We start from the raw sequence: 14,858 nt of genomic DNA, 5'->3' as shown, positions 1-14,858 counted from the left end.
AAACCGCATAGAACTTCCATGGTAATGCGGTATACAAGAATAAAGTTGTTGTTATTATTATTATTATTAAAGTTATTATCCCCCGTTCTATGAACTGAGACCAGAAATTGAGCTGATCTAAAGCTAAGTAAATTTATTTTAGCCACTATTTATGAACTATTTAAGTATTTAAACATTAAATTATATAAAAAATTATAAAGAATACAAGCACAAAAAAAGTTTAAGAAAATATAAGGATCCAATGACGAGAGGAGGTGTAAAGCCACCCACTATGAAGATTTATTGAGTGGGGAGGTGAGAGATTTTGCAATTGAAAAAGGTTTAAGTATATAAGGTTTGTAATCCCTTATATATTGAGACTGTGAATTACTATTGCCTTTTTCTTTAAGAAGTTATGAGTTGGGTGCCTTTGAGTCTAACATATCAAAGTAAGCATAATACTGAAATACAAAAGAAGGTATAAGCAAAATAGAAATAAAAAAAAAATAAAGAAATAAATAATAATGATAAAATAGAAAGTGACACCATATCAGGCAAGGCAAAATACTAAGAATCGATTTTAAAACACATTTTAAACGGAGATGAAAAACAAGAATGTTGAATACTAAAAATGCTGCCCTTAATGTAGACTGGTAAAATACTCTAAAACAAGATTTAAATGGTAAAAAACTGTGAATACTAATAATGTGAACAATTAAAGTGAAATAGTAGCAGAAGGCTTAAAAAGAAAAATGAGCCAATGACGAAATAGCGCCAGAAGGCAATACATAACCAAGCAGCAGGACAAACCAGTATATGAAAGTGCAAAAAGCAAATAAATAAACTTTCAAAAGTAAAGAGCTGCGGCTGCAAAACAAAGTATGCCGCAAAAAGGCAACACAGTATCAGCGTGTGGGTCTCAAAAGCTAGCCCAGCAACTGCTGCACAAAAGTCGGGGGGGGGGGGGCATGGTGACACTCACTCACACACACTCTTGTTTTAATATTAATGACCTCATATGCATGCCAGAATCAGAGTATGTACGATCGCATGGAAAACCATACTGTGAACCGTTTTGAGCATCGGGTTGGCAAATTTCGTTGGTCACTAAACGTACACAGACAGTTGAAAAATGGATGAAAGATCACAAGCCAAAGCTGAACACAGACAAAACAGAATTCTTACTGCTCGAAAAAGACAAAACTCCAACCATAACAGAAATAGAAATAAACTTCATCAAACACCCCATACAACTCGCCTTAAAATGTCTTGGGATGATGATAAACAGATGTTGTACCATGCAGCTACAAATCAACGAGACCATCCAGAAATCCTTCACAGTCATGCGCAACCTACGACAAATTTGAAAATTCCTTGGGGAACAATTCCAACTCCTGGTGCATTCCCTAAATCTGGGACTTCTAGACTACTGCAACATCCTTTCCCTACCAGACCGTACAAAACACAGTCCTCAGACTGATCTACTCGCTCAGCAAATTTGACCACATCTCCACTGCATTCCTAGACTCACACTGGCTCCCAGTGCAAGCACGAATATTATTCAAATTCTACTGTCTACTATTCAAAGTCCTAAATGGTGCTGCCCCCAACTACATGAATGATGGCCTCATCCAGAACAACTCAACCAGGCCAAAAAAAACTTGGACCCCATTTACTCACCCCCCACCCCAAATCAAAGGCACACTATGCAAGATGATTTATGATGGCCTACTAGCAACTTAGGCAGCAAAACTTGACCATCATCTCTCCAACTTACTGATATCACCTGATTACAAAACCTTCCAAAGAGAAATAGAAACCCTGACATTCAGAAAATTTGTCAAGAATAACTAGTGCAGTGCCTTAATTATCTCTGATCCTGTAATTAATACCTAATCCTGTAACTCTCCTGGTAATGTCCAGTTTACCTCTTTCGTAATCCGCCTAGAACTGCAAGGTTAAGGTGGAATATAAGTCACTAATGTAATGTAATGTAATCCAGCATGGACTCAATCCCTCGTGGGTTCCATTATCAAGTGCTTGGAAAGTTCTCCTTGTAGAGAATCCAGAATCTCCCTTCTGGAGGATCTCACAATAGGGATACCCCAATCAACATTTGGCATGCTAAAATCACCTATTAGTAATACTTTCCCTTTTACAGCTATATTCTGAATGTCTTCTATTAAATTTCTGCTCACTTCTGTCTGTGAAGGAAGCCTGTATATAAGAACATAAGAAGTTGCCTCCACTGGGTCAGACCAGAGGTCCATCGCGCCCAGCAGTCCGCTCCCGCGGCGGCTCATCAGGCCTATGACCTGTGAAGTGGTCCCTGACTATTCCTATAACCTACCTCTACTTCTATCTGTACCCCTCAATCCCCTTATCTTTTAGGAATCTATCTAAACCTTCCTTGAACCCCTGTAGCGTGCTCTGGCCTATCACATCCTCCGGAAGCGCGTTCCATATGTCCACCACCCTCACCAATGTAAATTCATTTTCCACTCCCTCTTTCCAGATTGACCCACAATGCCTCTTCCTTACCCTGCAGATCCTACAATTGTGATTTTAATATGATCGTTAACATATAAGGCCACTCCCCTCCATTTCTTCCTACCCTGTCTTTCCTGAACAGATTATAGCCCAGTATAACTATATCCCAGTCTTCTTGTACAATAACCTTTGGAATTTACACGATAGCTATGTATCTCTTTCAGCCTTGAACTGCAGGGAACTCAAAATCAAACTCTAGCCCCTCCCTCTGTAGTCATCTCCTGTTACTCACCCCTGGAATGCCAGTCTAGTTTCCTGCAGCCTTAGCTGCAGGGTCTTGTCTCTTCTGCTCATGATTAATTTTTAAATTCTAGTCACTTCAATTTGTTTTTGGTGGGTCTTGCTCTAGTGCTGTGGATTCACCCTGTGGGGACATCCTTTGGTGGGATATTACAGACTTTTGCATTTATATTGTCTGCTTCTAGGGGGTTACCTGTTAGTAAAACTGCAGGAAGCTCCCTGGACAGCCTGCAGGTCAGATCGGGTCTCCAGGATCGGGAGTCATCTTGCCCCGGGTTTGTCCTCTAAGGGGTAGAGCGCAGGCTGTACGATTCCATGGAGGCGTATCTTCCCTAATTATCCTGAGAGGTACTGGTAGTCACTGTCTGGGGTGTCTGGGAAGGTCTGAAATCCAGTTTTCTCAGCTCCTGAGCTACTGATCTCTTTTCTTGCTCTGTGTTTAGCTGGCTTGTCATTGATTTCTATTGCAGCACATGCCACTGTGAGTATCTGTGTACCCATGAGTTTGGTGATTTTGGGGGGTCCTGGAAAGGGGGTTTTGGGTGGTTTCCCTGCATGCCCTAGTCCCTTCACCTGTAAAATCAAAAAATCATTGTTTTCCCAGGTTCCCTGTGATTTTCCTGGGCCGTTTTAGGGCAAAATCAGCACCCTCGGTAGCCATCTTGGAATTTCATTAAAACTTTAAAAAGTATATTTTTTGGGCTTAGGAACTTCGTTTTCGCTCTAAACTTCACAAATGGCCTCCTCAAGCCAGGATGGCACAGATTCATGCCATAATTGCGGCGGATGGCTGCTGGATTCGCAGCCATGTATCACATGCCCTGTGGACTGCAAGGGGGGGTGAACCATGTGCAAATTCAGCGCTCCCCTCCTCCGAAGAGGCCCCGCTTTCCTCCAATTCGACTGGAGATATGATTGCAGCATCCAGTGCATCTAAGGGCGCAGAGGGCGCTTCCGTGAAACACAAGCGCAGTTCTAGGGAAAAGTCTCATAAATCTGCCAAGCACTCTGAATCTGTCCCCGTCACCGGCCCACCATCCTCTGCACCGCCCCGTCACCGCCGTTCCCTTCACCGCCCCATCACCGTCACCGCCATCCCTTTCACCGCCCCATCACCGCCACTGCCATCCCATTCACCGCCCCGTCACCGTCCCCGCAGCATCCATATAAGCCTTAGTACTGTAATATTTAGCTTATTCCTTTCTTATAAATCAAAGTTCCTGCTGCTGAACTAGAGAAAGAGATGTTCAGCTGGCAGGGCTTTGTTTATAAATTTTTATCAACACAACTAATATACTACTTTATCCTAAAGCAAAAAAAAAAAAAATAAATAGAATTTTTTTTTCTACCTTTGTTGTCTGGTTTCTGCTTTCCACATCTTCTCATTGAATTCCTTCCATCCACTGTCTGTCTTCTCTCTGCGTCTTCCATTTGCTGTTACTGTGCCTCTCCCTTAACCCCCCCCGCCAATTGGTCTAGCACCCATCTTCTTCCCTCCGCTCCCGCATAGTCTGGCATCTGTCTTCTTCCCACTCTGTCTTCCACATTTCCCGTGGGGGTCTGTTCCTCTCCACCCTCCTTCAATGTCTGTTCTATTCCTTTCCACCACCACCCTTCCCTCCCTCCTTCACCATCTGTTCCTTTCTACTACCCTTCAGCTCCTCTCGCGTGGCCTATCTACCTTCCTTCCTCTTATTTTCATGGCACGTTACAATGTAATTTGTGCAAGCCACTGGAGCCTTCAAGCTCGGTCCCTGTCCCATCCCCACAAACCATCTCGCTTCTGTGCTCCTATTTTCTCCATTTCTAATATCTCCCCTATGTATCTGTCATTGCCCCCCCTGTGTCCATATACCATCCCCATGGCATGTCCCCTTTATGTTTCTGTCCCTATGCCCCATGCACATAATTTCCCCTCTTTCTGTTACCTTCCTGTGTCCAGATTTCCCCTATCTTCCTCTTCCATACCAGTGTGTCTCTTCTTTTCAACCCCATCTAGCTTTTTTCCCTCTTTCTTCCCCCCCCCTGCTTCTAGCATCTGGCTTACCTGCCAGTCCTTCCCTTTCTTTCCTGCTGTGGGTTTTTCTTTCCGACTTCATCCCCTTGGCCCAGAATCCTTTTCCCTTTCACTCCCTCCTTCCAATTTGAGCCGGGAACACTAGCGATCGCACGGTCCCCGCAGCCACTACCTGCCTGCCCAATCGATCCTAGTGTTTAGCCAGCTCTCTCCCTTCTCCTCACCTTAGTTTATAGGTTTTCTTTTTCGGCGACCTGCACGCTTTCCCAAAGAGCCGCGCACGCGCGGCTGCTCATTGTTCAATCTTCTGCTCTGCTGCAACTTCCTGTTTCCGGTTGCGTCAGAGCAGAAGATCGAAACTGAGCAGCAGCGGGTGCGCGGCTCTCTGATAGTGTGCGGGTCGCCGAAAAAGAAAATCTACAAACTAAGGTGAGGAGAAGGGAGAGAGCTGGCTAAACACTAGAATCGATTGGGCAGGCGGGTGTGAGCTGCGGGGACCACGCGATCCTTCATGCCTCACTGCGGGGACAAGACCATTCACCGCCCCGCGGGCGGTGAATGGCCTTGTCCCTGTCGCTGCAGCGACTGCTAGTTTTCTTCCCCGTTTTTGGCGGGTGACCCGCGGCTAAAATGCGGTGGCCGCGGGTAAACCGCCACCGTGTCATTCTCTACGCTAGACCTTCAGGTATTACAGCAGACCCAGTGGAGGCCTTCAACAGGTCCGGGAAGGGGGCACTGACCTCCATTTTTTTGGCCCCAAAATCTTGGTTTATAATCAAGTATATAAGGTACTCTTCTCTGCTGTCAGCTACTTAACTATTTTTGTGCCCAATAAAGGTAATATAAGCTGCTTCTTTTAATAAAAGCATGAGCTGTGGTGAATCTAAGTTTCAAGTTTCAAGTTTATTAGGTTGCTTGTTGAATCGCTTAATCAAACTTCTAAGCGATGTACAATAAAATATAAATGAAGGGAAACAAAAACATTACATACAATTTCTCAATTATAACGTAAAAAAAAAAAAAAAGGGTAAAAAGGGAAAGAACTCCATTTTTTATAGTAAAGAAAGAACATAAAGGGAAAACACATAAGGAAGTTAAAATTGGCTGAAAAATAATTTACTAAAATAACACTGTATAAAAAATTTTACTTAATTTGCAAATGCATCCTTGAACAGAAAGGTTTTTAATTCGCATTTAAATTTCCCGAACACTTTCTCCTCCCGTAAAAACATAGGAAGCGCATTCCAGATCTGGGGGGCTGTACATGAAAAGATATATTGTCTTCTTGTGCCTATTACTTTCAAAGTAGGAATTGATAAGAGATTCCGTTCACTAGATCTTAAAGTTCTTTTAACAAAATATGGGATAAGTAGTCTGAATAAAAATGCTGGAGTTTTATTTTCTAATGTTTTAAAGATAATAGTAAGCATAGGACTGCCGGACAGTGTACACTCAGACCCTCACAAGAAGGGTTGGATGGAAATTTTCAATGTGTGATTACATGTGGTCATTTGTAGCCTTCAGAGCTATGCCCTGCATATGACATAAGGAGAGGGAAGTGCGTAAATGTCTAATTTGTAAGAGTTGCTGTTAGTGTTACACAAATACATTTTTTGAATCGATGTAATCTTTTTTTTTTTTAAAGCTCAATCCTCAGATCTCCTATTTACACCAAAGCTAATCTTTAAGAGATACCATACCCCAAATCATAAATAGCTGGCTGGATTGCACAGAGAAAATCAATCCTTGTTTGCTGTCAAGGTTATGTGATTGCTTTCCACAAATCTATTTAATGATTAATGGACTTTTCCTTCTAGCAATAAATTCCATAGTTTAATTGAACATTTGATGAAAAAATACTTTCTCTGATGTGTGCTAATCCTGTCCAGTGTTAAATCAACCAATCGTACTTAATAAATATCATCTTAAAAAGGCTAAATGCACCTGTTATTCCCACTATTCGCGGCTGAGAAGGATTTCTAGATAATTCGCTGACATTTGAAAACCACAGCAACAACAAAGTCCATAAATCATACGCCGGGGTCTACTATTTCCTTCACCAACACTATAGGATATTCGTCCAGTCAATAATAAAATAACACTCAATTTGTATACCGCAAACACCTCATATTCTGTGTGGTTAACATAAAGAGAACAATGGAAATTTCCTGTAAAATAACATAACATAACTTTATTCTTCTATACCGCCACAATCATACGACTTCTAGGCGGTTTACACAGAAGAGAACTGGACAATCAGCGAATTACAGAATAGAAATAGTAAAAGTACAACATGTTTCTCAAGAATAGAATTATTAATTTTAAAATGATTTCTGTTTAGGAGATAAATCTGTCAAACAATGCAGTCTTAATTTCTTTCCGAAATGCGCCATAAGTCAACCTGGCTCCATTGATATAATTGCCTAACCAAGACTGCTGTTTACTTGCTTGAAACATCAAAGTTCTATCCAGAAAGGACCTGTATTTACAACCAGTGATCCTTGGATAGGCAAAAAAAATATATAATTCTTGTACATATCCTCTGGAATCTACACCACAGGGTTGTGTATTTCTTCCAGCCTTCAACTGTAGGGAACTCAAAACCAATTTCTGACCCCTCCTCCTGTGCTCATATCCTGTGACACTCCCCTGAGCTATAGGTGCTGTTTCTTCTGCGCATGCTTTTTTTTCCTAAGTTCTAGTTGATTACTTTGATTTTTGGGCGGGTTGTGCCCTACTGCTGCAGATTCACCTGTGGGGATATCCTTCGGCAGGAGTTGAAGGCTGGAAGAAATACACAACCTATGGTGAGAAAATTAAAAATAGTGCAGAATATGGGCGTCTGTTTAATATTTGGATTGAAGAAAAGCGATCATGTTAGTCCCTACTACAGATTGCTGCACTGGTTAGCAATGTTCAAGTTCTTGAATAATGTTCAAGTTCTCTTGTATTGTTTTAAATCGGTTTGGGGAATAGCCCCTACCTATCTCTTACCTCATTTCGTGCTATACATCCCCACTAGGATAACCAGAAAAGAAGATTAGCAGAGGTAAGAAACCTAATCTTTTGATACATTGCATCCACTTTATTCCCCCCCCCCCCAATTGCTTAAATAAGAACATATGAATTGCTGTACTGGGATAGACTGAAGATACATCAAGCCCAGTATACTGTTTCAAATAGTGGCCACCCCAGGTCCTAAGAAATAAAACAGATTTTATGCTTCTTATCCTAGGAATAAGCAATGGATTTCTCCAGGCCATCTCAATAATGGCCTATGGACTTCCCTTTTAGGAATTTATTCAAAACTTTTTTAAACCCTGCTAAGCTAACTGATTTCACCACATTCTCCGGCAACGAATTCCAGAGTTTAATTACATGTTATGTAAAGAAATATTTTCTCCGGTTTATTTTAAATCTATTACTTAGTAGCTTCATCGCATGCCCCCTAGTCTTAGTATTTTTGGAAAGAGTAGAGAAGCAATCTTGCTCCCCTTCAATCCATCCAGAATTCTAATGCACGACTCCTATTCTGGGAGAGCCACTATACTCGCGTTACCCTTCTCCTAAAGTCACTTCATTGGCTTCCCATCCGTTTCTGATTACAATTCAAGCTCCTCTTACTGTCCTACAAATGCACTCACTCAGCTGCCCCTCATTCTCTCTCTTCACTTACCTTCCCCTATGTTCCCCCATTCATCCTCCCCTGTGAGTTCCGCTCAGCTGGTAAGCCCCTCCTATCTGTGCCCTTCTCTTCCTCTGCCTTCTATCTTGCTGCGCAGTATGCTTGGAACAAGCTGCCCAAATCCCTGTGGCGGGCTCCTTCTCTGGCAGACCTATAAAATCATGAAAGGTGGAGAGGGACAGATTCTTCAGGCTAGTGGGGGCATCAAAAACAAGAGGGCATTCAGAAAAACTGAAAGGAGACAGATTCAAGACGAATGATAGGAAGTACTTCTTCACTCAAGAGGGTGGTGGACACCTGGAATGCGCTTCCAGGAGAGGTGATAGGACAGAGTGCAATAATGGGTTTCAAAAAGGGCTTGGATGACTTTTTGAAGGAGAAAGGATTACAGGGTATAGATAGAGGGGTACTCTACAGGGTACTTCAGGATTAGGGCATAAACAATTCAGGTCAAGGACTTGGAGGGCTGCTGGGCACGATGGACCCCGGCAGAGACAATACTTATGTTCTTATGTTCAGTGTTCAAGGCCCAGTTAAAAGCCTACTTCTTCGAGAGTGCGTTCATCTGCTAACTCCTCTCACCTTGGGTTCTGCATTCCTAACCCTCTATGTCATGTTTCTCCAAGTTAGATTGTAAGCTCTTCTAAGCAGGGACCGTCTATTAAATGTCAAAATGTATAGTGCTGCATGATAAATAGTAGTAATGAATAGCCCTAGCTGCATTCGCCTTTCCTCATAGGGATGTCATCCCATCCCTTTCATCATTTTGTTGCCCTTTTCTAATTCCGCTATTTTTTTTTTGAGATACGGCGTCCGGAATTGTACACCAGTATTCAAGGTGCGGCTGTACTTTAGAACGAAACAGGGGTATTATAACATTTTCAGATTTGTTTTCCATTCCATTTCTGTTCAACAGATGCTCATCTTTTATGGCTTAGTTTTTTCTCCTAGTTAACAGACTGAAAAACCAACGTCTTTTCCACATATTTCAATTTAGAGCAGCCCCTTACAATATAAAAAAGCAGAAAACCGTGAAGGCTGCCTTGATGTATTGAAAGCAAATTGATCAATCAGATAAGATGGCAATAGACCATAAAGCGCCTTATAAAAATTTGAAAAACTACCCTGGCCTTTATCGGAAGCCAGTGTAGTTTAAGAAAATAAGGAGTAATGTGATCAATTTTTTTTTCAAATTAAAAATCATTCTGCAGATTGTGATTGTTTAGGAGGGAGGGAGGATTAATTTTGAAATAGATATTTGAGTATAAAATGTTATATTTACTGTTACACTTATTGTAAGTATTGAAAATAATAAAGAAGTGGGGAAAATAATCATTCTGCAGAGTTAGTAATATACATCGTAACATAGCAAATGACGGCAGAAAAGGACCTGAACGGTCCATCCAGTCTGCCCATAAGTTATACTCATTAAAAATACATGATTAGATTAACTTGTCTCTCTTTGATATTTCTGGGCCATAGACTGTAAAGTCTGGTCTTGTCCTAGGTTCCAAATGCTGAAGTCCAAGCTCACTCCACCCTATCCAACCATCCCGTTGTTTGCCGTAAAGTCTGGCCAGTAACATCCTCCTGTTCTATATTAGTGGAGTTCACATTGATGCTTACCCCAGCCCATCCCACACTAAATCATCATATATGGAACACAGACTGTGCAGGTCTGTCCAATACTGGCTTAGTTCTTTAATAAGGTAGACCTTGAATGTAAGCAATATGAAATCTATCTGTTCTTTGGGACGCTGTCAAGTACATACTGAATAGGCTTGAATATAAACCAAGGTGACCTCTTTTCCCCCAAAAAGGAGGAAAAAAGGTTGACTTGACTATAAACCCATTTTAGAAATTGGGTGATCCAGTCTACAAAGACTAGACACCCTTGCCATAAGTTTTAACACCATTTTTTTAAAAACTTTAAATATTTTTTTATTTATTAATTGATTTTTATTTTTAGCCCGTCCTCCCAAGGGAGCTCAAAACGGGTTAATCAGATACTCGAGCATTTTCCCTATCAGTCCTGGCAGGTTCACAGTCTATCTAAAACCACACAATGTTTGCCATGACAATCCTGAATCTGTTTAAACAATCCTTCCCACCATAATCCCCCTTATTACAAGTATCTTGTAATAAATTTACCCATTATTTATTAGTTCGGTTTAAAGAAGTATAATTTTTTTCATTACTTGAAAATTATAATAAGAAAAAAAATTTCATGCTATTTTGATAGGGTGGAAAAATGGCTCTATCTCAGATAACTGTTATCCGAAAAAGAAAAATTATACTTGGGAGAATTATTTGGTTGTGCCTCTTCATCTAAGATCCATAAAATCATAAGCTAAAATGACAACATATTATAGTTGCTCAAAACAGTCTAGGGAACTTGAAGATTAGCCATCACAAAAACCCAAAAAAAACCTTTTATGTTATAGAAAATATTCTAGAGGAAAATGGGTGGGAGAGGAAAGCTCACTCCAAATCAGTGCAGTCTTGGTGTGGCTAGTGGGCAGCTGGTAGCCCCCATTCGCCCCACCCAGCTCAGTTATTTAGTTTAGTTTTACATGTTGGTACCACCGCCGATCCACTGTATGTTGATCTTCACATGCTCAAGGCCTGCTGGCTCCCACCTCTGAGAATTTTGGAGGGGGTTGGAGCCATCAAGCGCAGGTGCTCAAGGCCCTGCATTGGCCACTGTAGCACCAACGAGTAAGCACGGTGCCATGGGGTTGTAGCTCCATGCATGGAGGTGGAGAGTGATGCTGGAGAACAGCCATGCCAGTGGTCAATAAGTGGCTAAAATATAAACATTTTGGGACCACTTTTGATCTGACTTAGTATGGCAGTTTTTGAGGCCTTTTCTGATATCCTAAAAATTATGAGTTGGAACAGGTAAATAGGAAACGGGCTCTTTTTTACTAAAGCTTAGTGCACACAAACAGAATTAGTGTGTGTTAAATGCTATGAATCCCATTTTATACCTAAAGGCTTTTTAGCATTTAGCACAAGCTAATTCTGTTAGTGTACACTAATTTTTAATTAAAAAAAGCCCCTGTTTCAACTCATAATTTTTAGGATATCAGTTAATATGCATAGGATGAACCTTGGTTTTAGACTTTGGGGTTGCAATAATTCTACTCTGACTATCCTTAAGAAATATATTGTACTTTTGCTATTTGTATTTTGTACTTTGCAGATTGTCCAGCTTTCTTCAATGTAAACCGCTGAGAAGAATAAAGTTAGGTTATGTTATGATTTTCTGAACGCCATCTGATCTGAAGGCGTAGTGTCTGATAGCACATTTTGCTAGTTTGAATCTTGCTGTTTTCTTTCCAGAGGAGGATGTGCTGACAGTAAAGACCCCAGCCTTTGCAGAGTCTGTCACTGAAGGAGATGTTAGATGGGAGAAAGGTAAGATTCCTTCACTTCAGCGCATCCCAGATTTGGTTTCTCTTCACTCAGGGCTAGATTCTCAAAAGTGCACAGTAAAAACCAATGGGCTGCTGTTGCAGCGATTTCAGAAAGGCCAGTCATTCTCCAAAAATGCGCATACAAATGAGGTGGGTGGAGAGTAGCAAAGGTTCACGAAATTTGCATGTGACCATCTCTGGGCCTTAGCAAAAAGTTAGAGCCAAAAGTATTTCACCAGCCCGCTGGTTCTCAGGGTAAAACGAAATTTATTAGCAAAAGAAAGAAATGACAGAGTAAAGAAACAAAACATCACATGGCTGCATCTTCTAGCCTCTCAAACAAAGACTGGGAAGCCCAAAAGCATGGTCTGGCCAGAAGAGTTCACGGGAGGGTCCTGGGCAATTGTGCATTTATTTCGAGCCAGCCACGCTGAGAGGATTGCTTTATACACACACACACAAAGCATAAGATGGTACATGAAGCTAATAAGATAAAACACAAGCGGTGAAAACAGATGCTCTATCTGAATCTCAGTAAAGAATTTGATTTCTCACAAGTCCTAGAAGACACAATAGGCTTTACTGATAAACATTAGTGCAATAAGTGAGACATTCTAGACGAGGGGTGTCAAACTCAATCATATAAGGGGCCAAAATCGAAAACATAGGCTAAGTCGCGGGCCAAATTTTTTATTAAAATACTTAGGGGTCTTTTTATTAAGGTACACTAACCGATTTAGCGCTTGCTAAAATGCGCATCTTAATAGACTTTTCGTCTCTCTTTTTGGTCCTTGTTCACAGTTTGCTGTCTAACATCAGCTCTGGCAGGATACACATTTCAAATCTGACATATTGTAATCACAAAACAGAAAATAAAATTATTTTTTCTACCTTTTGTTGTCTGGTCATTATTCAAATCATGTTGGTCCTAGCTTCTGGTTGTCTTCTGATAACTCGTTTGACAGGGTCTCCTGCCCATTGGTCGTTTTATTCTTTTTCCGTGCTAACCATAAATCTTCCATCTCTGTCCTCCCCTTCCCTCCCCCGGAAATCTGGCATCTTTCCTTTTTTTCGTCTCCTTCCCCGCAGCTACAACAATGGACCTCACCATCCCCAGATCCACCATCTCTCCTTTTCTCAACTACCCTTTCATCCAGCATTTCTCCCTCCTTCCCCACCACCCCAGGGTCCACCATCGCTCACTTTCTCTTCCCAACTACCCTCCTATCCAGTATCTCTATCCCCTACCCCCCTCCACACCGTCCCTTGTGTCCAACTTCTTTCCTTTTCTGTTCCTTCCCTCCCTTCATCCCATTGTCCACCATCTCTCTCCCTTCACTCTTTTTTAGACCCGTTATTTCTTACCCTCCCCCCTCAGTTGGGCATGCGCACGTCTCTTTGGACCTCTCCTTCCCTCCCTCTGTGTACTTCTACATCAAGGCCCACCCCAAAGGCCTGCATGTTTTCCTCCTCCTCAGCAATCTCGGTCTCACCTTCGAGATTTGGCCCGCCGTTCCTTCCCTCCCTCCATCCCAGCTTCCCGATCTCATCTTCTAAGCAGCATCTTCTATGCAGCCTGCTGAGGATCGCCGGTCTGTAGCAAACCTAGCAGACTGCCTCTGCAGTATGTTCCCTCTGCCGTGGTCCTGCCCCTCCTCTGACATACGGGATCGCGGCAGAGGGAACATACTGCGGAGGTCGACGGCAGCTTGCTAGGTTCGCTATAGCCGACCGGCTATCCTCAACAGGCTGCTTAGAAGATGAGATCGGGATGGAGGGAGGGAAGGAACAGTGGGCCAAATCTCGGGACGTTAAATTACCCTGCGGGACAAATTTGGACTGTGGGCCTGAGTTTGACACTCCTGTTCTAGATCATAGGGTTATTTGCTGCTACTTGCATGGTCTGCAGAAGAAATCCATTGCAGGGTTTTCACTCTGCTCTAGTGTACTTCACAGGCACCCTCTAGCAGTCTTTTCTTTTGCATGTGTAGAGTCTGCTGTCCACGTTTTATTATTTTAATTCGATGTAGTTTCGTCCCTTTCGTGGGTATTTTCGCATTTAACATGGAGTTGAAGCTCAGCCTGCTCAAGAATTCACAGACTTCAGTCTAGCTGACAGGCCGATCCCTTCGGGGTACCTTAGCCAGTCTGCTTAGTCTCTCTCAGCTTACTAATGTAATTGAAAATATTTTCTGTAACATCGCGGTCTGTGTACAGTCTCTTCCTCTGTAAACCGCTCTGAACTGCTTGTGGTATTGCGGTATATGCAAATAAAGTAGTTATTATTATTATTATTACTTGGAGCTCAGGGCCATCCCTGACCTAGTCTCATTCCCTGTTGGGGGAGAGGGGGTTGAGCACAGACTGTAGCGCGCTTAGGGGGCTCAGCAGTGTTCTGCAGCATGATGGCTTTGATTTTGCGCCTCCACCCGTCCAGATGCGCATCCTGTGGTCTGCAGGAGTGGAGGCAGAATCAGACAGAGGAGTTTGACTAGTAACCTGAAGATCAGCTAGAAGGATGAACTTCCAGCAGTGTGGCAATGAATTCTAAACTGGCCATTGAAAAGGCTAGGAGCAGGCTCTCTGTGTCTGGTAACCGTGAGTAGAGAATGACACGGTGGCTGTTACCTGCGGCTAGCGGAAGTGCTCACTGCGGGTACGGGGACAAGGCCATCCACCGCCCTGTGCAACTTTTCTTGGCATCCGGATATGAGTTCATGGTTCAAGAGCAGTTTGACTCTCAGGAGGGTCTTTTATGGAAAGATCACGCTATGTCCAGCTTGCATCTTCGGGCGCAGGCAGGGCCGGATATAGATGAAAAGAGGCCCTAGGCTATTCCACTTATGAGGCCCTTTCACCTCCCATTTTTAAGTTTGTAAATTACATGAGAGATAATAAAATACATCATTACTGTGATATATATCAATATGTTAAATGAAACATGTTGTTATTGGTACTAACCTTTATA

At 42.2% G+C, this 14,858-nt stretch overlaps 1 protein-coding gene across 1 annotated transcript in view; it reads left to right on the top strand.

The window, feature by feature from the left end:
* The window catches only part of DLST (dihydrolipoamide S-succinyltransferase), a 157,043-nt gene that overhangs the window by 69,471 nt on the left and 72,714 nt on the right, over positions 1-14,858 (top strand). The window contains exon 5 of the mRNA XM_033951095.1: positions 11,817-11,891. Coding sequence (XP_033806986.1) covers positions 11,817-11,891 — 75 coding nt within the window. The remainder of the gene's footprint in view (positions 1-11,816; positions 11,892-14,858) is intronic.

This window comes from Geotrypetes seraphini, chromosome 7, assembly GCF_902459505.1.
Source record: "Geotrypetes seraphini chromosome 7, aGeoSer1.1, whole genome shotgun sequence".
NCBI classification, from domain to species: Eukaryota; Metazoa; Chordata; class Amphibia; order Gymnophiona; family Dermophiidae; genus Geotrypetes; species Geotrypetes seraphini.
The sequence above is the reverse complement of the archived record's forward strand: the minus strand, read 5'-3'. Positions and strand labels throughout refer to the sequence as shown.